This window comes from Tenrec ecaudatus, chromosome 11 (genome assembly GCF_050624435.1).
Source record: "Tenrec ecaudatus isolate mTenEca1 chromosome 11, mTenEca1.hap1, whole genome shotgun sequence".
Classification (NCBI taxonomy): Eukaryota; Metazoa; Chordata; class Mammalia; order Afrosoricida; family Tenrecidae; genus Tenrec; species Tenrec ecaudatus.
Window position 1 is genome coordinate 8,767,551 of NC_134540.1, and position 24,979 is coordinate 8,792,529.

The following is a 24,979-nucleotide window of genomic DNA, read 5'->3' on the forward strand; positions in this document are numbered from 1 at the left end:
TACGTTTTAAGGTTGCACACAGGCCTACGAGCTGCTGGCTCAGCCTCCTGGAAGACCGCAGTCCGTGGGCGGGGCCGGCGAAGAGCAGGCGGAGCTGGGAGAGAGTGGGCGGGGCGAGGAGGACGATGGGGCGGGGCCGACGAGGAAGAAGCTGAGAGGGATGGGGCGGGGCGAGAAGTGGCGGGGCGGTGCGATGAGAGGGCGGGGTCGGCGCGGGCGCGGCGAGGAGAGGGAGGGGCCAGCGAGGAGCAAGTGGGGCTGGGAGAGGGTGGGCGGGGATGGGGCGGGGCCTGCAGTGGAGGGGCGGGGCTAGGGTGCGAAGGCGGTGCGGAGCGGTGCGCGGCCTCGACTGACTAACGGTTCCGGCGGCGCGTGCACGCGGGTGGCCAGGGCAGCGCCAGGCACCGCCTTGCTTCACCCCCGGCGCGGGCCGCGCCTTCCTCTCTTCCTCTCGCGTCTGGGCGCCCGGCCGACCATGCGAGTCCGGCGGCCGCAGCCCGCGCCGGGCGGCCGTGCGCTCCGGGTCCCTGCGTGGGGGTGGCGCCCGGGGCGGCACGGGCGGTGACCCGGCGCGGCGCGCGGTGCTGGCTCAGCGGCGCGCGATCCCGGCACAGGCCCGCGGCCTTCGGCTGAGGACGCCCGCGATGGGGGACAGGTAACCGGCGTCTGGGCGGGGGGGTTCCGCGGCCCGAGGCGGGGCGGGCGGGCAGGGGGACCCGGGTGGCCGCCCCCGCCCCCCACGTGGCCCGATCGCCCGCGCGCGTCCACGCTGAGCCCTTTGCGTTTCGCACCAGGTGCGTCCGGGTGACCGTCCTCCCGAGCTGCACGGGCTGCAGGACATTCGAACTGCCGTCCTCCGCCACCGTCCTGCACGTGAAGGAGCTCATCGCGGCGGAGACGGCCTTCCCGGCGGCCGAACAGCAGCTGAGGCACCGCAGCAAGGAGGTAAAGTGTGCCCACGTGCCCTCCATTCGCGTCCCTTCTGACCCCCGCTGACCATGTACCCCCCTCCCCCCGCCTCCGCAGAGGCACTCCGCGGCCCTTCGATGTGGGAGCAGGATCTCTAAGGTCCTGGACCAGCTCACAGAGAAAGTGGATGTCTTCGTGCATTTTCACTGCCATTGAAGGATGCTTGACCTCGGAAAAACTGCTTTGCAAAGAAAAACTTGCATAAAATGGATATAACCATCATTACCACCAGTCGTCCTTTTTCATGCTTTTCCACCATCACACCCTTTGCGTTCTGGAATGGAGCGCCAACTCGCTTATCTGAATTTTCACTTCCTGAAACGGAGGGAATTTTATGATGGGTATCAAGAGTCAGAGATCAAACCATGAGTCAATGTCGACTCATAAGGCCTGGTTAAGATTTCTGAGTCTGTGAATCTTTATGGGAGTACACAGCCTCATCTTCCTCCCCATTATAATAGCCAGAGGTGTTCTTTATTCTCTCTGTCTGTCTCTCTCTCTCTCCCTCTCTCCTTCTCTCAACAGCCCAGTGACTTAATCATTTCTCATACTTTTCTAGTTGGTTTATGCACTTCAGTGGCTTACCAGTAAATGGCTGCACCTTTCATGGCTTTCATGGTGGCGCAGTGGTGCAGTGCTTGGATGCAGTGTGAACTCAGAGTTCTGCAGCGAGAAAGAGTGCACTCTGCTTCCCCACAGATGACCCCCTGGAAAGCCCTGTGGGCAGTTCTACTCTGTCCTACAGGGTTGCTATCAGTTGGAATCTACTCAACAGCAAGAGGCTTTTTTTTTTTTTGTGGTTTGTTCTCATTGTGGAGTCTGAAGGAGCCCTGGTGGCATAATGGTTATGGATCAGGCTGCTAAGGGCAAGGTCAGCGGCTCGAAACTACCAGCCACGCCACGGGAGAAAGAGGGGCATCTACTCCTGTAAAGAGTTAACAGTCTGGGAAGCCCACAGGGGCAGTTCTACCCTGTCCCATGGGGCCCCTGTGAGTCTGAATCAACTCCATGTCAGTGAGGTGTTTTGCTTTTTAAGTGGAATCACTGAACTTTAGACCTGGGAGGATCTTTGGACATACTTTAATAGATGCCTTGTTATTTTTGAGGGGTGGAATTATATTAAGGACACTGTAGCATCGGTTAAGGATCCCTGATGGCATAAGGCGTTCTTCGTTGGGCTGCTACCCACAAGGCCCGCCATTCAAAAACCTCCAGCTGTCCTGCAGGAGAAGACGAGGCTCCCCGCTCCTCTAGAGAGTTAGTCCTGGACACTCACAGGGGCGCTTCTACCTGTCCTGCAGGGTCCTTCTGAGTCAGCATGGGCTCGATGGCCGTGAGTTTGGTTTTGCTTTATGTTGTCCAGCTGGCAGAGGGACATGAAAGCATGGGAGAGCGCACGTAGCTGAGAGGCTTAAGCACATAACACGTGGCTTAAGGTGTCTCCAGCCTGCTTTCCCAGGCCCACCATGAATGGCATAGAACTGACTGTAGGTGTTTCTAAGGTTTCTTTCTACCAGGCAAGCATCGAGTCTTGGTGGGCAGTGGCAAGTCTAAGGGCAAAGCTCAAGGGAGAGAGAGAGGTCAGGGCTGGAGAGGGCATTCTGAGGAGTAACAGTGGTGCAGTGGATTAAGCTACGTTGGTTCGAACCCACCAGCCCATTCTGAAGGTGATGAGGCAATCTGTGACGGGAAAGATGTAGAACCTGGGACACCGTGGGGGCAGTTCTGCTCTGCCCTGTAGGGCCTCTGGGAGTTAGAATCTACTGGAAACCAGCTGGTCTTTAACTAGGCGAACCTGGTTCTCCTCCTGTGCTTTGATAAAATGTGTTAGAACCATAATATTTACTCACAGGGGCGACCCCATAGCACAGGGTAGAAGTGGCCCTGTGGGTTTCCCAGGCTGTTAACTCTTTATAGAAGTAGAAAGCCTTGTCTCTCTCCTGTGGAGTGGCTGCTGGTTCCGAACTGCTGACCGCACTGTTAGCAACCCGACGCATAGCCACTAAGCCACCAAGTCTCCATAATGGGGGGGGGGGAGAAAGCAGGAAAGAAAGAAAGCCTCTTGCTGTTCACAGCTGCTTCCCCCCACACCCTCCCCCCCCGGACTTCACATATAGTGTGTCCATTTATTCCCAGAAAACCCTCAGAAGTTTAGAATTACACATAGGACATCACTGAACTCTCAGGGCTTGTTCTTTACTGGCTCATTCTGCAGAAGGCCACAAGGAAGCCTCAGACTCCCAAGTATTGGTCTGAACCTGGGTTTACTCTTCCACTCCGCAGAGGACCTCGAAACTGAAGCTCACTGCTGTCAGGCGATGCCGACTCGCAGTGACCCTTTAGGACAGTGTCGAACTGCTCCCCCCTGGGTTTCCAAGGCTGTAACTCTTCTTGGGTGTAGAGACCATGGGCGTGTGTCGGCCAGTAAAGGACCTGTGGGGCGGTTAATGGGGGTGGGTAGCTAAAAGCTAGGCAAGAAGCTTTTTAAAACAGGAAGAGGTGCTTGAGCCATTCCGAACCCCCAAAGTCCACTCACTGCCATTGAGTCTGTGCTGACTCATAGCGACCCCCATCGGTTTCTGAGGGGAAGTCACAGAGTCAAGTGTGGGGCCTGGCCAGAACGCAGGAGAGGGCCGCCCTCCCCATTCCAAGAGAACAGGTTCCACACCTCCGCTGGACTGGACAGAAGGGCTTGTCCTTTCCTTTGTCACTTGCAGGATCCGCCCTGGGTGGGAGAGGAGGAGACTGTCTCCGTGCATCAAGATTTACCTCCTCCGAAACCCACAGAGGCCGTTCTACCCCGTCCTGTGGGGTTGCTGGGTTAGAATCACCTTAAGGGCAGTGAGAACCTCTGAGAGTTTATTTTTATTCTTAGCTTATGTGAGGGTCCCAGACATCCCAGAGCAGGCAGGCAGGAAAGCGAAGCTGTCACCAAATCCTGCCAGAGGCTGGTCTTGTTGGCTTTGGGCGTGGTCCCCTGGAGGGGCATCCTCGCTCCCCAGGCTTTCTGGTCACCACTTCTTCTTGGTCTCGGGCTCTCACTGACCTGTAAGCTGGGGTTGCCAGCTTTTCACGTTGCCCCCTCATCCTGGTGGAGCCTCTGGGCGTCTTCCTCTTCCATGCCCCTCTCTACCCAAGGCACCAAAGGTCTCAAACCAGGAGGTTGGGAGAACGGCTTGACTTAATAGTCCCTTCTCTTGGTCACAAATGTTCCTCGCACTTTCCCGGGCTGTTTGGAGGGCCTCGCTGCCTCTGACAGCTGAGCCAAGGGGCAAGTGTTGGGGTGTAGATTGACACAATACCTTTTGTGTGCATGGGGGTGGAGTTGTGTTTTTATAGCAAATGTAGGTGAGTGGGTTTCAGTCTAGTAGGGAGGCCGGGCCTGGCAAATGGAGACAGTTGCTCAAATGATTTTAGCCTCACTCTGTTTACAAACAAGATGGACTGAAGTGACAGCCGTTAGGGGGCGGGGGAGGGGGTGTTTCACTGGACTGCAGGGAATCTGGGAGCAAGTAGGGCCAAAGTGACTTTGCCCAGTTGGAATGATAGGGAATGTGGACAAGGTCCAGAGGAGGGAACAGAGCTGAGAGCCCCGCCGAGCTGCTGGTCCCTTGACGTCCCCTTTGGAGAAGCACTTGGCTGAAAACAGGTCCCCGATAACCGTCCGCCGGCACCATCAGCTGTCCCCGAGAGAAGCTACGTCTAGTTTTCCAGACAGGCTCTGCTTGGTCTTCATCCTCGAAGGCCTGGAAGCCATTCCCTGCTGTAAAGAGGACCCTCCTGCCAGCCCCTCAGCTTGCCTGCCTTGGATATCAATGCCGACTTGTGGCCACCTTAGAGGACAGAGGAGAGCTGCCCCTGTGGGTTTCCCAGACTATAACTCTGTGGGAGTAGAAAGCCTCTTCTTTCTCCCATGGAGCTGGTCTGGGGTTTCGAATCACTGGCCTTGTGGTTAGCAGCACAACCCATAACCACTTCGTCACCAGGGCCCCTGCAGCTGTGCGCTAGTAGACTCATTCCTTGTCTTTTAGTGATCTAGGTCACTGGCAAAACCATGAACACCCATGGTGATCACACGGAGCCCTGGTGGCGGAGAGGGCTCTGTGTGGGGCTGCTCGGTCGCAAGGTCAGTGGCTGGAGCCCGCCTGCTGCCCCGAGGGCAAAGATGAAGAAAGGCTTTCTGCTCATGTGGAAACCCAAACAAAGCGACAGTTCTTTCCTGTCCCATAGGGTCACCGTGACCCTTGATGACCATGAGTTTGCTTTTTCATGTACGAGGACTTAGGATGATCCAGCCAGAGAACCAGCCCTCTGTTGATCCTGTGTGTTTGCCCAAGCCTTCTCCCCGTGCCTGCACAACTCTCTCTTTCCCCACACCCTTTAGGTTGCTACATATGCACACACGATCCCATCAGAAACCCCAAGCCGAACAAGCCACTGCCATGGAGTCCAGTCCCACTAGTGCCCCTACAGACCGGAAGAACACGGCCTCGTAGGCATTTCCAGGGCTGTGGTCTTTACGGAAGAGCCCTTGGAGTGTAGTGGCTATGCATTGGGCTGTAAACCACAAGGTCACCCCAGCCACAACACAGGAGAAAGACAAGGCTTTCTACTCCTGTCGAGTTCCCTTCTTGGAGACCACAGGGACTGCTCTGCCTTGTGCTGTTGGATCCCAGGAGTCAGCATTGAAGCAGAGTGCCGCATCTCTCTCCTGCAGAGGGATTGGGGGGTTCAAACCGCCGACCTTTTGGTTAGCAGCCCAGTGCTCTAACCTTTAGCCAAGCGGGCCACAGGGCTCTTTTATTCACAACGTGCAGTTTGAGTTTCGTTGTTTATGAAATTGACAACACATCTTATTACATAGCTACCCACAACTAATTGTGTATGTTTGTGTGTGTGCGTGTGTGCTTGATACCATGTTTACTGTTCATCCAAATTTGAGACAGGTGGTGTGGTCGGGTAAGCGTTGGGCTGCTAACCGCAAGGTTGGAAGTTCACACCCACCAACCGCTCCTGGGAGAAAGACAGGCTGTAGGGTGGCTGCGGGTCGTCAGGATGGGCTCGATGGCAGTGGTAAGGGTGGCCCCGAGAGCCCAGAAGATGGGGTGCAGAGACCCGTATGCCACATCCCCTGGCATGTGACTTGGGGAAGGAGAGAAGGTGTCCCCTGAGCTGTCTGTCTCTGGAGGTGGAGTATTGAGTGAGAGCCTGAACCGAGGTCAGGGTTGGTGGGAGAGCCAGGGGGCCCTCCTTAGGACAGGTTGGACGTGAGCCTTGGAGAAACCACTGGGAGATGTCAGCTTGACTCTGACTGAGCTTCTTGCAATGCCGAAGGCTTGCTTCTACCCTGAGTCAAAGTGAAAGTGCGGAAGGTGATCCTCCAGAAGTTTCGAGCCAGGTTTTGAAGACTGTTAACCTCTTAAGACTAAGGTTCCCACACGTATTTGCCCTGCCACCTTACCCTCTTCTCAGAAAAGAAATTACTCAGACCGCCCTACCCCCTGCAATTAAAATCATTTTTACTGTCTCCCATCATGCAGGATATAGTGTAGAAATCTACATTTGCAGCCCCATCCCCCGCCTCCTGCGAGTCATTCTAGCATGCCTCCGGCCTGGCCTTTGCGCCTCAGGGGGTTGTTGGCCGCTCTCCATGGTAAGATTTAGCTGACTGCTGTGCAAATGGGTCTAGCTTTGGATTATTGAACTTTTCAAAAAAGGCATTCCGTGGCTTGCCTCTGGGAGGTCACATTGGCCCCTATCATTATGAGAAACCAGGAGCCCTGGTGGCCCTGTTGGGTAAGCATTGGACTGCTAACTGCAAGGTCAGTGGTTCAAACCCACTAGCCACTCTGAGGGAGAGAGATGAGGCTGTCTGCTCCCATCATGACTCGCAGTCTTGGAAGCCCTCGGGAGCAGTTGTACTTTCTCCTGTAAGGTCACTGGGTGTTGGGATCAGCTGGATGACAACGGGTTATAATGAGAAGTAAAGGGACACAAACGCTGACATAAAAAGTTTTTTTCAGGAATGCCCATTTCAAGGAAGGTATACACCAAAGTCTACTCCAAGTGTTATAATCCTCATATGTGCCTTTCTTCCACACCACATTTTAAAGATTAGCAAGACACAGATGTCCAAGGAACTCATTGCCATTGGCTCACTTCTGACTAATAACTGTTTATGGGTGTAGAAAGTCCCGTGTTTCTCCCGAGGAGTGACTAGTGGTTTCAAACTGCTGACCTTGAAGTTAGCAGCCCAATCATAACCACTATACCACTAGGGCTCCCATATAGAGATGTACATACAATACAATATGCGTCATCTCACCAGAGTCTATGCGTACTCCTCAGGGTACCATTCTTTATCCTCGCTGCATATTTCTAAACGTGCCTCTCCCCAATAACATTCATTCAAAGCATTCTAACCACTGCGCCTCCTTAAGTACATGTCTCCTCCCTCCTGCTTTAAACCCAAACGCCAAATCCACACGCAGCCAGGCCATTCCGACTCACAGCGACCCTAGAGGACAGGGTCCCGGTGGATTGTTGAGCCTGCGGTTCTTTAGAGGACCAGAAGACCTCGTCTTTCTTCCACGGAGAGGCTGGTGGTTTCAAGCTGCTGGCCTTGTGGACTGCAGCCCAGTGCGGAGCGCGCTGCTGTGCCACTACTTTCATATCTGTGTACATGCTAACTTCATGAGTGACATCAGACAGCCCTGTCGACTCTGATTCACTTTTCATGGCACAATATCCTCAAGGTTCACGCATGCCGTGTTTGTATCAGAATCCCTTTCTCTTGATGGCTGAGTCAAGGCCCATTGCGTGTGTTCATCACGTGCTTCTTACCCATGCATGACTCGATGGCCATTTCAGTTGTTGCCACGAATTTGGCGATTTCAACGAGAGCTGCAACCACCACAAGATGTGCGTGTGCTTGTCTGTGTCAGGCCTTTGGGGTATGTGCGTAAGTGTGGAATTGTTGGGTTGTATGGGTGTTCTTCTCCAGCACCACAAGAGAACATTGAAAATACCGTGGACCGCTAAAGGACAATCCGGTCTGTCTTGGAAGAAATACGGTCAGAGTGCTCCTTAGAGGCAAGGATGACAGAACTTCATCTCACGTACGTTGGACATGTTGTCAGGAGAGACCGGTCCGTGGAGAAGCTCATCATGTTCAGTAGGTAGAGGCAGCACAGCAGAGGAAGGCCCTCAAGAGATGGACTGACACGGTGACTGCAGCAATGGGTGCAGGCATACACGCGTGATTGAGGATGACGCAGCCCTGGGCCATGTTTCCTTCTGTTAAGCATAAGGTCGCTACTGACCTGATGGCACCTAACAACAACAACAACAACAACAACAACAACAACGGTAGTTCTACCACTGCCATCAAGCCAACCATGACTTACAGAGACCCTATGTATGGTTTCTGAGATGGCAAACCATTATGGGGGCAGGCAACCTCTTCTTTCACCCACAGAGGAGCCGATGGGTTTGGCTTACTGACCTTGAGGATAGGAGCCCAATACTTTAGCCCACAGCGATAGCAGGGCTCCTTTGGTATTTGACCCTCACCTCAGTGGAATCAAGTCAGTTCTGATTAATAGCAGCCCCGTAGGGCAGGGTAGAACTACCCTTTTGGGTTTCCAAGGCGATCTATCTGAGGGCAGAAACCCTCATCTTTCCCCCCCAAGGAATGGGTTTGAACTGCTGACGCTGGGCTTAGCAGCGCAACGTGGAGCCCACTACACCGAGAGGTTGACGTTGTCCATAAGCGCATGTTACTTGGACCTATAATCAGTGCGCAGGGAAGCAGCAGTAAGACACCAGATGATGCATTGCACGGGGCAGATCTGGTGCACAAGACCCCTTTAAAGGGTTGAAGAGCCAGCGTGTGACGGTGAGGACGAAGGGGCACCTGAAGACTGGAGAGAAATCGATGTCTTTGATTTAGGATGTTGGAGAAAAAACTCTTGGAAGTCTCATGGACTGTCAGAAGGAAAAAAAAACACAAAACAAAAAAACCCTTAGATTTATCTGGGAAGAAATACAGTAAGATTGCTCCTGGGAAACGCAGATACTATTAGGAGAGTGCAGTCCCTGGAAAAGGACCTCATGCTTTTTACGGTGGACGTGGTGTTGGAGGTGGTGGTGGTGGTGGTGGAGGTGGTGGAGGAGGTGGTGGAGGAGGTGGTGGAGGTGGTGGTGGTGGAGGTGGTGGTGGTGGTGGTGGAGGTGGTGGAGGAGGTGGTGGAGGTGGTGGTGGTGGAGGTGGAGGTGGTGGTGGTGGTTGTGGAGGTGGAGGTGGTGGTGGTGGAGGTGGTGGTGGAGGTGGTGGTGGAGGTGGTGGTGGTGGAGGAGGTGGTGGTGGTGGAGGAGGTGGTGGAGGTGGTGGTGGTGGTGGTGGTGGTGGAGGTGGTGGTGGTGGAGGTCGTGGTGGTGGTGGAGGAGGTGGTGGAGGTGATGTTGGTGGAGGTGGTGGTGGAGGTGGTGGTGGTGGAGGAGGTGGTGGAGGTGGTGGTGGAGGTGGTGATGGAGGTGGTGGTGGTGGAGGTGGTGGTGGTGGAGGAGGTGGTGGAGGTGGTGGTGGTGGAGGAGGTGGAGGTGATGTTGGTGGAGGTGGTGGTGGAGGTGGTGGTGGTGGAGGAGGTGGTGGAGGTGGTGGTGGAGGTGGTGATGGAGGTGGTGGTGGTGGAGGTGGTGGTGGTGGTGGAGTTGGTGGAGGTGGTGGTGGTGGTGGAGGAGGTGGTGGAGGTGATGGTGGTGGTGGTGGTGGAGGTGGTGGAGGTGGTGGTGGTGGTGGTGGCTGTGGTGATGGTGGAGATGGTGATGGTGGAGGTGGTGGTGGTGGTGGAGGTGGTGGTGGCGGTGGTGATGGTGGAGATGGTGATGGTGGAGGTGGTGGTGGTGGTGGCGGTGGCGGTGGTGGTGGAGGTGAGCAGTGAAAAAAAGGAAGATTCTCAATGAGATGGATTGACACAGAGGCTGCAATAATGGACTCCAACACGATGATTGTGAAACTGGCCCAGCATAGCCCGCTGTAAACAGCCACCACCTCAATGATAAATAAGTGACGCCGTTATTATACCGTTACTACCCAACCTTGACCATGACTTACCAATCCCTACCCTTCATTCTCAACCACAACCTGCATTATCATACCCGAGTATTGTCATACATTTCCTGCTCACCCTTAACTCCATTATCATTCCTGTCCACTCAACCTCAGCACTCAGGAAATCCAAACCACACCCATGCCATGGAGTCGATTCCGACACCAAGCTTCCCAATAGACCAACAGAATTTCCCCTTTGAAAATTCAGCTATTGGAAACGACGAAGCATAGTTTTAGTTTGACCCTGACACCCTGGAGGCCCCCAGGAGTTGAAGTCCATGCAATGCCAGTTGGTATTATCCTTTCCGACAGACTTAAAGTGCATAGTAACATATTAAATAAGAAAGACACTGCCGGAGAGTGGATTCCGACTCCCAGCAACCCCTAGGACAGGATAGAAGTGGCCCTGTGGGCTTCTGAGAGTGTAACTCCACGGGAGCGGAAAGCCTCATCTTTCTCCTGCCTTCATAGTATGTTCATATATTAGAGGCCTTAAAACTTTTTTTTTTTTGCTAACAAAAAGTCAATTTTTGGAGGGTGGTAATGTCCTACGAAGCTCTATTTTGAACACTGAGCTCTGGAAACATCGATCAAAGGGCAATCAGGGTCATGTTAATGTCTCTGACTCATCATCAAAAATTTAAATTGTGTTAAAGCACAAATGTGTCTATTTTATCAGTAACTTTGAAAGAAAAATACTTTAAAATTTCAGAGGAATTTTCCACTTAGACTTATGTTCTCTAGAATAGTCATTTCTCTGGTAGAGAACTTTATTTCCTGATGAGAATAGTTAGCAAGCACCATCCCCTATGAGGAAGGAGCCCCACCGTGCTGTCAGTTCAGCATTGGGTTTTGACGCTAAGGTTGGGAGTTCAAACCCACAAGCCAGTCCTTGAGGAAAAGGTGAGGCTGTTTGCTCCTATAAAGATGTACAGCCTCGGAAACCCTGCATGAAGTTCCTTTGAGTCAGAATTGACTCAAAGGGAAGAAAAGAGGTGAAATTTAGAAGAACAGGCGCTCTCTTGAAGCTAATATACTTTCTTGTCTTTTTTCTCAGTTACCCGACTGGACCAAGATTGGAGATCTGGTTTCCAAAGACTCTCATCTCTTTGTCACTCTTCAATCGAAAGGCTTAAAAGGAGGAGGTAGAAGATTGATTTTTTTTTTCTCCGTGAGGATTTGTCATTTTTAATTGTCTGAAGATTGTGCTTTTGAACTGAACTGAAAGTGAACTAGGGGGAAGTTTGGGGAAATTTTCCTTTATCTTTTGATTCTGTTTGTCCACACACTTTTTGCAGCACCCCCTTCCCTCCCCCCTAGTATAGCATGGAGATGAGTTTAGGGGAAACTGGGGAACAGGGTGTATCGGGGAGGGGAGTGACAAATGAATTTGGTAGGAGCTTAAGGAAACAGGGTCCCATTCGGGGGAAGCACGGGCTCGGGCTTTGTGGACAACTCTACCAAAATCATGCAAATAGTGATGATTTTGATCTTTGAAAGCACAGATTTCTTTTTTACTGAAATGCAGAGTCGTGTGTTTTAAATCTATGTATCAGAGAAATTGCTTCCCTCCCCACCTGTCCTAGAGTGGCCTGTGTATTCCTGCCAGGAGTCTCTAGTTGAGGCAAGGCTTTCGGGAGTGCACCAGACAGCCAGTGGGAGGGACCGTGCCACGCTGGCGGTCAGAGAGGTCAGGCTGCGTGGCTGAGCTCATGGAGGAGAGGTGTGAGGACCCGAGACAGGGCTGAGTGCTGCAGAGTATGATGATCACACACGCTATGATTGCGTATGAAGAGTGTGGTAGTGAGTGCTGTTATGGGGAAAGATGGGGCTTTCGCTCCCAGGAAAGATGCTCAAAAGGGGCAGTTCTCTGTCCTGTAGGCTCCCTGGGGGTCAGCACTGACTTGAGGCCAGTGGTTTTGGTTTGGGTTTAAGAAGGGTTTAAGTTTGAGCATGAAGGGTAGGGCTGAGTACTGAGGGTCGGATAAGGAGCCTCATGAACTGTAGATGGTTCTCTGTCAGCAAGGTTGTTGTGCGCCAAGTCGATTCCAACGCGCGGTGACTCTAGGCCAGAGTAGACCTGTCCCATAGAGTGTTCCAGAGTGTTCTTACAGAAGCAGATGGCTAGCAACCTTCTGCAAGTTTCTGCTGCAGAGCAGCAGCTGAGCCCTTAGTCACTGCGCCACTAGGCTCCTATTTTATCACAGAGGCCCCCCCCCCCGTGATGCCGAATACTGACGCCCTCTCTCCCTACCATGCGCTTAGCTTTTGCATGAATAATCTTTATGAATTTTATTTGGCTTCCCATTAAAAAGCTTAGGATTTAGTAAGGTTGCCCTCACTTTTCTACATCAGGTAAAAATTCAGGAAGGGCACCACAGGGAGCTGGTTCCTCAAGGAGTGCGATTATGCCTATGCTGGGGAGCTGGTAGCTGGGGAGAGATGGGCTCTGGGGCTTGTCTCCACTTCTTCTTAACTGTGTTCTCTGTTTCAGGTCGGTTTGGCCAGACAACCCCGCCACTCGTTGATTTTCTCAAGGATATTTTAAGAAGATACCCAGAAGGGGGGCAGATTCTTAAGGTAGGGCATATATGTATTCCCTGTATGTCTGCTTTCTTAAAAAAATAACAAGATGTCGTCTTGTTTCCTTAGAAGTCTGTGTAGTGTTTTAAGCGATCACACTTTCAGCTGGTTTTGAGTGATCGCGTGTATTTATGTGCAGAGGCATTCAGCGCAGTACTTGGGGCCCAGGGACGTGCTGAGCTCCACAAGGAGAGTGTCCCCAGGGACAAGTTCTGCGAAACATTTTGCAGAGTAGAGGGGGCATGAGGTCTTCGGTTTGAACTCACCAGCCGCTGTTTACTCCTATGAAAATTAAGTCTCAGGCACCCAGCGGGGCCGCTCCACCCTGTCAAGTAGGGTTCCTATGACGTGGAATCGAGTCGATGGCAGAGTTTTGTCCTGTCATGCACGGGGTCCCTATGGGTTAGAACCGACTCGATGGCACCTAACAACAACGACGACGATGGCAGCGAGTTTGGTTTTTACGAAACAACCAAACCCTGAGGGGCTAGACCTGGGACTGCTGGTTGCATGGCGTTACTGATTTAAACCCCTCCAGCTGGTCCACGGGAGCAAGGTGAGGCTGCCCACCCCATAAAGATCCACAGCCTCGAAGACCCTATGGAGCCAGTCTCCTTCTCCCTGCAGGGCCTTTAGAGTTGGAATGGACTCCGTAGCACTGTGTTCAAAGACCAGCTGCACCCACAAAGAAACAAAACCAGAGAAAGCCCACTTCCAGAAGCCTCTTTGCGTCCCTGGGTTTGGGAGGCTTGTTGAATTTGGGAGAGCTTATTAATAGGCTTATTATTTTAATTGTTGAGTTTATTTCTTAGTATATATTCTTTTAGTCTGACTAGACTCATTATCCTGAAAAAACAAAACAAAACAAAACAAAACAAAAACACAACACACACAAAACGACCCAACCAACCAAGACGAAAAGTGGAGCAAGATTGTGCAACAGATGGGATTTTGCATCTCAGCCTCTTCAGGAGCCTCCTTAATTACTTGTGACGTTAGACCAGTGCTGGCTGCTCGCTCTTGCTCATGGCTTCTTTCTTGTTGACATGCCGCCAGTATTGAGCCCCCAGCAGCCTTCTGGCTCCGTGGTATGTTTGTAGGAGCCCTGGTGGCTTGGTGCACATGATTTGGGCTATGATCCCCAAGGTCGGCAGTTGGAAACCACCAGCCGCTCTGAAGCTTTCTTCTCCCTCAACGAGTCACAATCGTGGGCACTCCCAGGGCCAGTACTGCCCTGTGCTGTAGGGTCCCTGTGAGTGGGAGTGGGTTTGTGTCAGCTTTCCTAGTGAGGCTTGGGCCTGCTTAAAGGCACCCTGGAGGAGGGACGAATGACAGTCAGCCGCCGTTTACTGGACAATGTCACTGTTTTGATACAATGGCTCTGCCATTACATAGAGTATGTTTTTCTTTGTGTTCTACAAATAACAGAGAGAGAAAAAAAGAGAATACATGTAAGGTTAAAAGAGAGAGAGAGTGAGAAAAAGGAGGGTCGTAGCCTAAAACCCCTCCAGACTCCTTACCCATCAGACCCAGACACTGGTCTGGGCGGTGCAAAAGGAGGACAAGTACAACGGAAACCAACTCACGTTCTTTTGTGGCACACCAGCGAGGGTTTCATTCAAACAAATGGAACAGAATAGAGGAGCCTGCTGGTTAGGTGATGCATTGGGTTGCTAGCCACAAGGTCAGCGGTTCAAACCCGCCAGTGGTCCTGTGGGAGAGAGAGGAGGCTGATCGTCCCCGCAGAACTCTGGGAGGAGGAGATGGGTGGGTTTGGGCCTGAGGCTCCCCGAGGTCCCCAGCCCTGCAGGGACAGGCTCTGATCGAGGCTCGCTGCGCCCTCTAGGGTTGGAATGGTGGCGACGCGCTGGAGTCAGGTCAGTCGGTCCTCTGAGAAAGTTAATTTGAAAATGATTTCTGTGTTGACTCTGGAATGATTTCTATGCTGACTATGTTTGCCCTGGTGGCGCAGTGGCTGCGATCCGCGTGGTCTGCGGTTTGAAACCATCAGCAGCAACTAAGGAGAAAGCCTGGGCTTTCTACTCCCACCAGCAATTAGAGCCGTGGAGTCTCCGGAACCCATGGGAGGCCTGCCATGAGTCTGGTTTTTGGGCTGTCTTAGGAAAGTGGAGATGGGAGGAGAGCGGGTATTCGGCTGCGCTGGGGTCAAGAGAGGTGGAACGCAGCGGGTGGACACTTAGTGGGCGGGACGGGCGTGGGGGCCTGTCAGGTCAGAAGGGAGCGCTCAGAGTTCTGAAACGTTGACGTCAAACTGACGACCCGCTTGGCCACTTTGCTGGTTGCCCACGTTTGTTTCATGACTGGCTCACTGTGACCGCTGTTCCCTGTGCATTCTAGCGACCTTCGATCGTTGGAGACATGGTGCGCACCTTAGAAGGCAAGGAGACCTAGGCCATCACCTTTCGTGGCCCAGTGCAAATACAATGGCTGATTTTTAAGGATCTTGATAGGTTCCAAAAATCTTTGAGAAACAGACAGGCATGCAATTAGGAAAGATGGGGCTGCTGAGAAGGTAGTGGACAGGTGAGGTCCAAACACTGATGTTCATTCTGTTAAAGCAGTTGGTGAGATAAAGACTCCCTGACGCTCAGTTGACTCAGCGGCAGTGGGTTTGGTTTTGGTTCTGACTTTAGGAATCCACTGGCTGAACTGAAAGCTGTACTTGATCTCAAAGCAGTTCTTTGTTCCTGTACTGTCCCCTCAGTCATTGCCTCTCAGCAGACGCAGGGTCCCCTGTGCTCTCTGGTCAGGGCTCTAGAATTGCCCTTCTCCAGTGCTTGCTCACCTCCATAGAGGGTTACAGGTTGGGCTGCTCTCCGCAAGGTCAGCAGTTTTAACCCACCAGCGACTCGTTGGGAGAAGGACGAGGCTGTTTGTTTCAGTAAAGATCTTATAGGCTCAGAAACCTTCAGTGGCTGTTCTCCCCTGTCGGTAGGGCTGCGATGAGTCAGGATTGACTTGATGGCAGTGGGTGGACCACCTTTAACTTGGGCTTTGTTCTCTCCCAAGGTTAGAGGTTTATGAGTCAGATGCTGTAGGGTAAACCTACTGAATTTCCAAAGACACTTTTGTTTAAAACATGGCCCTTGGGTTTTCGTTTGTTCTAAGTTGGAGCTCACCAGGAAGTTATTATCTGTTCACTTTTACTTAGGTGGGACTAGGCATGCACACACTAGATCACACATGAGATCTCTGAAATTTATGTCAAGTTTTATTATTATTATTTTTAATGACAATTTTTATATATAATTCATATATCATACAATTCGTTTTTTAACAGGCACAGTGAAAGAGTTGTGTAGTCATCCCACAATCAATTTTAGAACATTTTTTCATTCCTGTACCCATTGTTAGCTCCTCATTCTCCTCACACCTCGATCTCCCCTGCTGTAACCTTAAATTGTGAGCCCAGCTGCTGCCATTCTAGAGCTATCCTGGATTCCAAACACAGAAAAATGTACAAAAATAAAAATAAAAATAAAAACCACCAACGATAACAAAATAATAAAAACCTCAAATAGAAAAGAAATCAGACACTATGAAAAACCAGAACAAATTTAAAAGGGCTCAAAAGGGTGCTCACATCATAAGGTGCTAAATTTTAACTTAGCGATGTCTTCAGTGACACACTTTCCAATGTACTATGTCTGTTCGCAAGGCTCTTCGCTGTTCACGTCCCTGGTCAGTGGTCAGAGGGGATTCGCCAGAGCCTTAATCCTGGTGCGGACCCTGCAGTGGATCTGCGGCTGTCACCGTCATCTGTAGCCTTCTGCAAACTCGGGATTCGGATTCAAGCCTCCTTTGGTTAACTGTTGGGCTTTTTCTGACTCCTGAGTCTAGTTGTTGTGGGTGTTCTCAGGTGCCATCGACTCAGTTCTGACCCATAGTGACCCTCTGCACCACTGAATGAAACACCGCCTGGTCCTGCACCATCCTCACAATGGTTCCTATGCGCCAGCCCATTGTTGCCGCCACCGTGTCAGGCCACCTCGTTGAGGGCCTTCCTCTCCTTCCCTGCCCCCCCGCTTTACCAAACCCGATGTCCTCCTCCAGGGGTGGATCCGTCCTATCCCAGGAGAAGCAAGTTTGCTTAGCTGACGCTCCACCGAGGCCAGTTTTTGAAGAGCGCTCACCATTGGGCTACCTTTCATGTGTGCTAAAAGGTTAACGTCATGGTGGAAGTGCAGCGATACCTTTGAACAAAAACAGACTACAATCCCCAAGGCCATCCCCACTACCATGGAGAGCCTTCTGGCTCACAGTGGCCCTGCGGAGCAGCGCAGAAACGGCTCCTGGAGGTTTCTGAGATGGTAAAGCTTTCCGGGAGCCGATTGCCACACTATTCTCTCCCGTTGCTGCTGGTGGGCTTGGACTGCCGACCCTGTGGTTGGCAGCCCAGCACTTAACCCAGAGTGCCCCGGGGCTCCTCCGCAGAGAACCAGATCCTCTACATGGAGCTGGAGAAGAACGCAGTCTCTGTTCAGCCTTCCACTCCTGTGCGTGAGGGGCTTCAAAAAGTTTGTGGAAAGAAGGCATTCAAGGATAGAGCAGTTCTTCCGCCGACTTCTTGAAGCCCCTTCATATGTGCTCTCCACGGAGGCGATGGAGCAGTAGGTTTCCTTTGTTAGGCTCTTTGTTTAACAATCATGTCAGTAAAGAACGCCAGCCAGTAGATGACCCCCTTGTTAACCATCTCTATTGTTTGGTGTGTGTTTGTACTTAGGAATTGATTCAGAATGCAGAAGATGCTGGGGCCACAGAAGTTAAGTTTTTGTACGATGAGACTCAGTATGGGACGGAGACGCTGTGGTCGGAAGACATGGTGCAGTACCAGGGTGAGAGCAGCCCAGAGCTAGGAGCACGGTTTGCTTTCTGACGAGCATGACCTTTCGTGCTTTAGACTATGCTGGGACAGGACAATCCACCCTGGTTCGTGGCTCGCTGCCTGTCTGCTCAGCTTCATTGTTCAGGTGTTTCTCTTAGCTTTTGGTGGTGAAAGCTATTGGTGATTTTAGAAGACAAAGAATAAAAAGCTCAAAACACAATAAGAAGCAATGCAGTTGTGCGATGCGTCTTGATAGGGATTTAAAGTTTTGTGGAAAAAATGCCATTATCTGTCAATCCCATTTCTCCATGAACTTTCTGAAGCTCCCAAGGTGGTGTATAGAACACATCTGCCAGGTCAGCAGTTTTACAGGACCCTTCAGCATAGTGGTTACCCACTGGGCTGGGATCCTCAAGGTCAGCAGTTCAAAGCTACCAGCCACTCCTCTGGAGAGAGATGGGGTTTTCTACTCCCATGAAGAATTACAGCCTCAGAAAGCCACAGGGACAGTTCTGCCCTTCCTATAGGGTCACTATGAGTTGGCATTGAGCCGATGACAGTGAGTTCTTTTGAATGAGATTATACCAGTCAAGATGAGTACTGTCTGCCCGTCCCAGATACAGTCTGTAGCCACACTTGAACATTTGGAAAGTCATCAGAGGCTGTACAGGTTAGGGTGGGAAGAAAGACAGGCAGAGAGGCGGGGATGGGGAAAAAGCAGGAAATCCACAAGAGAGCTCTCCCTAATTAGGGGTCCCTAATCTCCAGCTTCCCCCACTCGCATCCATAGTGGAGACCAGGGATGCCGACCGACGTAGCCACTGCAGTGCCTCTGTTGTACCCCAGGTCATGAGATGGCACAACACAGGCCAGGCGTCCCTCATGGCCCCTGCGGTCGCCAGGAGCCTGAGCCACCTCAGCCAAGTTGTCTAAGGCAGTAAATACTCCGCCCTGGATTTGTGTTTTCATTTGCATTGGGAACCCCATTCACGCCACACCTTGTCTTCATCCTCCCGGCCGGATCTCCGTAGAGCGGAAGCCTCGGACCTCCTTGGTTCTGAGCACACCGCCTGTGCTTTCTCCTTCCCAGGCTCCGCGCTGTATGCTTACAACAATGCCGTCTTCACCCCCGAGGACTGGGACGGCATCCAAGAAATAGCCAGGAGCCGGAAAAAGGATGATCCTTTGAAGGTCGGAAGATTTGGAATTGGCTTTAATTCTGTCTACCACATAACAGGTACAGTGTTGGGTTTTCAGTTTTGCTATTGCAATGGCATTTCTCTGGTGAACTTCAGAGGCGCTGTGATCTTAAGGGCACCTCTCCCAGCTTCTTCTCTCAGGGGCAAGGAGGATGCCCAGGACTTAGTGTGTCTGAAGTCACTGCAGCACCCCATCACGTGGTCCTGCGTGAAGGTCATCATGATCCAGCCTATTGGTGTCGGCTAGTAAGTCATGTTCTGCTAGCTTTAAAACAGCTGCTTTGGAAATGCCTCATGATGAAGCTGGTTTCTCTAAATAAACCTCTTACACGCTTCAGGCAAACTCGTTTCTGAAGATCATCTTGTAGGTATTTTTATGATAATTGGGGCAAGGTGGGTGAAAGGGGACAGCAAGACATCAATAACTGACAGACTAGATTTCTGACGCACCTCTGGGTCCCTTCTCTAGTTCTGTCTCCTGAAAATCCTGCTCGTAGAATTCTGAGTGTGTTCAAGATGACCGTGAAAGACCAAGGCTTCCTGTGGTGGACACTTGTCATCGTAAACTGTGCCCAGTGACGCCGTCACTAAGAGGACACGGTGGATTTTGCAAACTCCACACTCCTCACCCTTATTATGCAGCTCTTTATAGACACACTTTCTTTCGTGGAGTTAAATGGCCCCTGTTATGGTTTAGTTTCAAATGGTTTCTTGCCGGAGAAGGAAGGAGGGTCTGAGCGGGCAGGCCTAGGGTTCTAACTCAGGTGACCCTGTGATTTACCACCCGAATGGCGACCCTCCTGGGAGTGAGTGCAGGCGGGCTGCAGGAATAACACATGGACCCATGCCACATCTGGGATGGCTTGAGGCCAAGGGATGGATGTTGGGTCACTGGCTGAGACCCCCTTTGAGCAAGCCTGCTGCATTTCCAGGCTGGGTCTTCTTTTGGGCTTTCGCGGTAGCTCTGCTCCTGTGTTTATTACTTCAAAGAGACTGGGATTGCTTCCTCCTCAGAGAAGTTTATGTGATTTAGCGGAGCCCTGATGGTGTCGTGGTTACGTTTGGGGCCGTTAACTGCAAGGTCAGCAGTTTGAAACCAGCAGTTGCTCCTGTTTACTCTCCTGAACAGTTACAGCCTCAGAAATCTGCAGGGTCAGTTCGACCCTGTCTTATAGGGTCACGGTGAGGGGCCATCAATGGGGATCTGAAGGGACTGAGTGTGTTTGAAGACTCAGCCTGGACACTGAGTCTCTAGGAGGAGGTCAGAGGGGAGACTCTCACCTGTACCTCATTCCATGCCCATAGCAGAGACGTGAACATGACCGTGAACATAGCGGCAGGTATTGCTTTCTCAAATTCTAGAGCAGCTTCCGTAGCAGGTTTGATTCCAGGGGGACTGTGTTATATTAACTTCAGGGACTTCTGTCCAAGGTCATTCGTACTTCTCATGGTCAGAGTTCTATTTCCAGAGCTAAAGGGTGTTTTCTGTGTGCCAGTCATCTGAGGATCACACCACATTTTGGTGGCAGCGGGCACTAATCGATCCTCCGTTGACCCTGGAAGAGCCTGGGTTTATGAACTGGCCTGGGGCCCATGGGGGTGGGGGCGGGGCTGCTTTTTTTATCTCGAGCCTCTTGCCATCAGCTCTGGTGTCGGGGGTGTCTGCTCAAAAATAGCGCAGCAACTTAAGCGGTTGCCTGCCACCCTGGAGCTCCCTGCAGTAGCTGCAGGGGAAGACACCCCACCCCACCCCGCCCCCCAGTCTCCGGCTGTGCGAAGGTAATCGCGCCCTGAACTTCAGGGGCCATCCCGGCTGTGGATGTTTTCTTGGCCGGTCCGTGCATGTCCCTGTTGCATTTCTCTCTGCAGATGTCCCCTGCATCTTCAGCGGCAGCCAGATTGGGATGCTGGATCCCCACCAGACGCTCTTCGGCCCGCACGAATCCGGCCAGTGCTGGAACCTCAGGGAGGACCGCGAGGAGATCGGCCGGCTTTCCGACCAGTTCGCGCCCTTCTTGGGCATCTTCGGCAGCACCGAGGAGACGTTCCGCGAAGGCCACTTTCCGGGGACCTTCTTCCGCTTCCCCCTGCGCCGGCAGCCGTCCCAGCTGAGCTGCAACCTGTACGACCAGCAGAAGGTGCTGGAGCTGTTCGAGTCGTTCCGCGCCGACGCCGACACGGTGCTGCTCTTCCTGCAGAGCGTGCAGGCCGTGTCGCTGCACGTGCGCCAGGCCGACGGCACCGAGCGGCTGCTGTTCCGCGTGACGGCCAGCGAGAACCAGAGCCCGGCTCGCGAGCGGCCGGATGCCCTCCGGGTGCTGGGCGCCGCCGTCCGCGACTACTGCCACCGAGTCCCCAGCGACAGCATCACCTGCGCCACGTACCCGCTGCACATCACGCTGGAGGATGGGGCCACGCAGGCGGCGCGCGAGAGCTCCTGGCTGCTGTGCAGCGGGGTGGGCGGCCGGGGCGTCTGCGGGCAGCTGGACGCGCTGGCCGACGAGCTGAAGTTCCTCCCGCTCGTCGCCATCGCCGTGCCCTTGGCCGGCCCGGTGGGGGACGCCGCCGATGCGGGCGCGGGCGCAGCCGGGGACACCGCGGGCGCCGGCGCTGGCTTCGCGGGCAAAGCCTTCTGCTTCCTGCCGCTGCCCCCGGGCGAGGACAGCCGCACGGGGCTGCCCGTGCACGTCAGCGGCTTCTTCGGCCTCACCGACAACCGCCGGAGCATCAAGTGGCGCGAGCTGGACCAGTGGCGGGACCCCGCGGCCGTGTGGAACGACCTGCTGGTGGCCAGCGTGGTGCCCCAGGCCTACGCCTCGCTGGTGCTGGCGTGCATCGCGCGGCAGCAGGCGGGCGGGGACCCGGCCTTCGCCCTGTCGCCGGCAGCCATCTACGAGCTGTGGCCCGCCGCGGAGCGCGTGAAGGCGCCCTGGCGGCCCGTCCTCGAGCCCCTGTTTGGCCTGCTCTTCCAGCACGCCGTCATCTACTCGGCCGGCCGCCAGTGGGTGCGCCTGGAGCAGGCGCACTTCTCAGAGCTGGACGAGGGCCTGGCGCACACGGGCGCGGTGCTCAACTACCTGCAGAGCTCAGGGAGGCCGGTGGCCCAGGTGCCCGCGCACCTGGCCACGGCCGCGGGCGCCCGGCCGGTGAAGCGGGTGACGCCGGCGCTGGTGCGGCAGGTGCTGCGCAAGGCGCCCCCGGCGGCCGGCGCCGAGGACCGGCTGCAGCTGCTGGCCTTCGTGCTGTCGGACCAGGCCTACGGCGAGCTGCTGGGGCTGGAGCTGTTGCCGCTGCAGAGCGGGAGCTTCGTGCCCTTCTCCTCCTCGGTCGCCGAGCAGGACGTTGTCTACATTCCCTCGGAGGAGTTCCCCAGGTACCGCCTGCGCCCCCACCCCCGGGTCCCAGCAGACCCCTCCCTGGGAACGAAGCCACTCCTACTTGTAGTGACCCTCCAGGACAGGTAGAAGCTCCCGTGGCTTAGCGGGTGACACATCCTGGTGGGAGAGAGATGGGGCTATCTCGGCTCCCGTGAAGAGTGACAGTCTGGGATCCACTCTATGGCACTGAGTTTCTGAGTTTGAGGACAGGGTAGAACTGACCCTCCAGGTTTCCCAAGCTGGAGGTCTTTAGGGGAACTGACAGCTGGTGGGGTCGAAATCCCCATTGGCCTTGTAGTTATCTGCTCTACTTGTAACCAGGAACCACCCGGACAGGGCCCCTGACAGACTTTAAATGTTAGCATATTTTACTTGTGGAAATATTCACGCAGGTGGGATTTTTTCCCTTAAAATTTTAATGTTTAAAAGCATCCACAGGTTTTCTGGGTTAAGGGGAAAAAACAAAAACAAGACCTGTCTTCCAAGCAGTTGTGTTTCTTAGCAACTGTTGTAACAGAACAGTGAAAGCCGTCATTACGAAGTGACGTATCGAAGTGACGTATTCACAGCAATTGGCTAGTCGCTACTTATTTAGTGAATTCACAGTTCGTTAGTTATTAATCCTTTCGGTGGTGACCAGGAGTTCATGATGACTTTCTTTGATGACAGTGCCTTATGCTCCTGAAAAGACATTGTTTCTGTGTGACTCTGCGGGCGGGCGACATCTCAGAAGACAGAACTGATTTGATTCCAGGCTTCTTAGGATGCTGCTGAATTTGGATACCCTGTCTGGCATCCTCACGTTTTAAAGTAAAGCTTACCATCTGATCAAACGTGATTGCCATTTGATGGGCCGCCTTCCTTCACCCTTGCCTCACAGAGCAGGGACAGTAGCTTGTTTGGAAGCCGGAGTTGATCAGAAAATTATAATGATATTGTCATGCTTCCTTTCTCCTATTAGGTCCCTTTTCCCAGGTCTCGAAGGAAGATTTCTCCTGGAGAACTTGAAGCCTCACGTACTAGCTGCTTTAAAAGAAGCTGCGCAAACCAGAGGTATGATGGGTTCCTAGTGATTCTATTTCAAACAATACCAAATCAGATGAGAAAAAGCAAATCAAAACACTGCTAAGGTGAACCGATTTAAAAAAATGCCAGTGCGTGTCTGTTTGAGGCCTGTGCAACCCACAGTTGCGTATAAGGATTTAATGGTTGCATCTTAAGATGTCTCAGAAGCCGTTCTGAGCCCGAGGAAAGCAGGGGAGCATTGCACTGCGCCTGATGCACGGGTGTGCACTGATAGCGGCAGGATGCTCACACCCAGTGGCCACACGTTACCGCTTTCCACGTGCCCCCCACCCCCATGTCCCTCTCTCATTCGACCCCCAGTGTCATCCCTCAAAGCCTTGGTGGCCACGAAGGCGCCTCTCCTCGCTCAGCCTCACAGACAGACAGGGAGGGAAGAGGGTCAGCTCTTGCCTTCAGCCGAGGAGCGTCCTCCCAGGGCTGCGCCTTCTTAGTATCCCTCCTCCCCACAGCCCGGGGCCTCCACAGTTCCAGGCCACTGTCCGGGATCTGTGTTGGATGTAATTCTCTCCAGGGACGCGCAGACAAGAAGAGGAGCCCCAAAGCCTTAGGAAAGAGAATTCCACAGAACCTTCTGCTGTGATGGGTGGCCTGGATGTCGCATGCATTTTCGGTGTCTACAGAATAATTGGGGAGAAAAATGCCATGGTTCTAAGTTCAATATTATCTTTCAACCTCTGCGAGTGTCCTCTCTCTTGTAAGAGCGGTAGGTCCGCTGAGCCTGTCTTTCTGAGGGACGGGCGTGGGAGGTCCCAGGTCGCCCTGCTGCTGACGTCTGTAAAGCCTGTGTTTTGTGATGGGTGTTTTCTAGTACAGGTAAATGCTAGCCCCTGACTTATTAGGCTCTGACGACTCTGCCCTCAGTGGGTTCTGATGTAAGTTGAATACTTCTCTCTCTCTTCCTCTAAGTTTTCGTTTCCAATCATGTTTTGAACAGTAAATCTTCAATCCGAACATCTGCATGTGAACCCCAGAGACTAGCATCAGCACACACCGCAACAGTCTATGAGGAATAGCTACTACTATAGACAAAGTGTACAAACACAGCCGAGAGCAGACCAGTCCAAGTGCAGTTCATCATGTCTCAAACGGGTCATAAGTCAGGGGCCTGGCTGTTTGTGCTTCTCAAAGGTTGCCAGGGAAAATTGCTATGTTTGTATATATTCTTTATTACTGTATATACTCGAGTATAAGCCATGCGTTTCAGCACATTTTTAATGCAGTTTTTGTAGTACAATTAGGTGTCTCGATTGTTATTTGGGTTGGCTTATACTCGAGTATATACGGTAGTTTAAATGCAAGCAAAAGGAATTGGATTGGGGAGGTAAATTGAGGGTGGAGTTAAAAGGAGTAGGCACAACAGAAATGTGGGTGAAGGGAGACAGTGCAAGATATGAAAATAATAATAATTTATACTTTATCAAGGGGTCCCAAGGGTGGAAGGGCGGGGAGGAAAGGGAAAAAGAGAAGACGATACCCAGGGCTCAAATAGAAAGTAAATGTTTAGAAAATGATGAGGGCCACATATGTACAAATATGCTTGATAGAACGGATGTGTGTATTGTTATAAGAGCCCCCAATAAAATGATGTTTTAGTAATAAAAAAAGAGTAGGCGAATACTGCTCCCTGTAAGGAGTGTGGGACCATGAGAAAGTAGCTGGGAGATTTGTTCTTCCACACGACAAGGGGACTCATTTGGGAAGTGTCATCTTTTGAGGAGTCTATGAAGGCTGGTTCCTCTAACACCACTGTTCTGTGCTCCAACCTCCTGTGACTTTTTTTTAATGAGTCAGAATCAACGCGATGGCA

At 52.7% G+C, this 24,979-nt stretch overlaps 1 protein-coding gene across 2 annotated transcripts in view; it reads left to right on the forward strand.

Annotated features, from left to right (window-relative positions):
- The first annotated feature begins 410 nt into the window (after window positions 1–410).
- Window positions 411–24,979, forward strand: part of SACS (sacsin molecular chaperone) — a 45,159-nt gene continuing 20,590 nt past the window's right edge. Inside the window, exons 1-8 of one of the 2 annotated variants that reach the window (XM_075562824.1) lie at window positions 411–655; window positions 795–945; window positions 11,139–11,226; window positions 12,576–12,661; window positions 17,409–17,520; window positions 18,601–18,747; window positions 20,579–22,082; window positions 23,048–23,139. In XM_075562824.1, the coding sequence (XP_075418939.1) occupies window positions 645–655; window positions 795–945; window positions 11,139–11,226; window positions 12,576–12,661; window positions 17,409–17,520; window positions 18,601–18,747; window positions 20,579–22,082; window positions 23,048–23,139 (2,191 nt within the window). In that variant the 5' untranslated portion in view covers window positions 411–644. Of the gene's footprint in view, window positions 656–794; window positions 946–11,138; window positions 11,227–12,575; window positions 12,662–17,408; window positions 17,521–18,600; window positions 18,748–20,578; window positions 22,083–23,047; window positions 23,140–24,979 lie in introns of those variants that run through there. The other variant, XM_075562825.1, reaches the window with a different exon arrangement.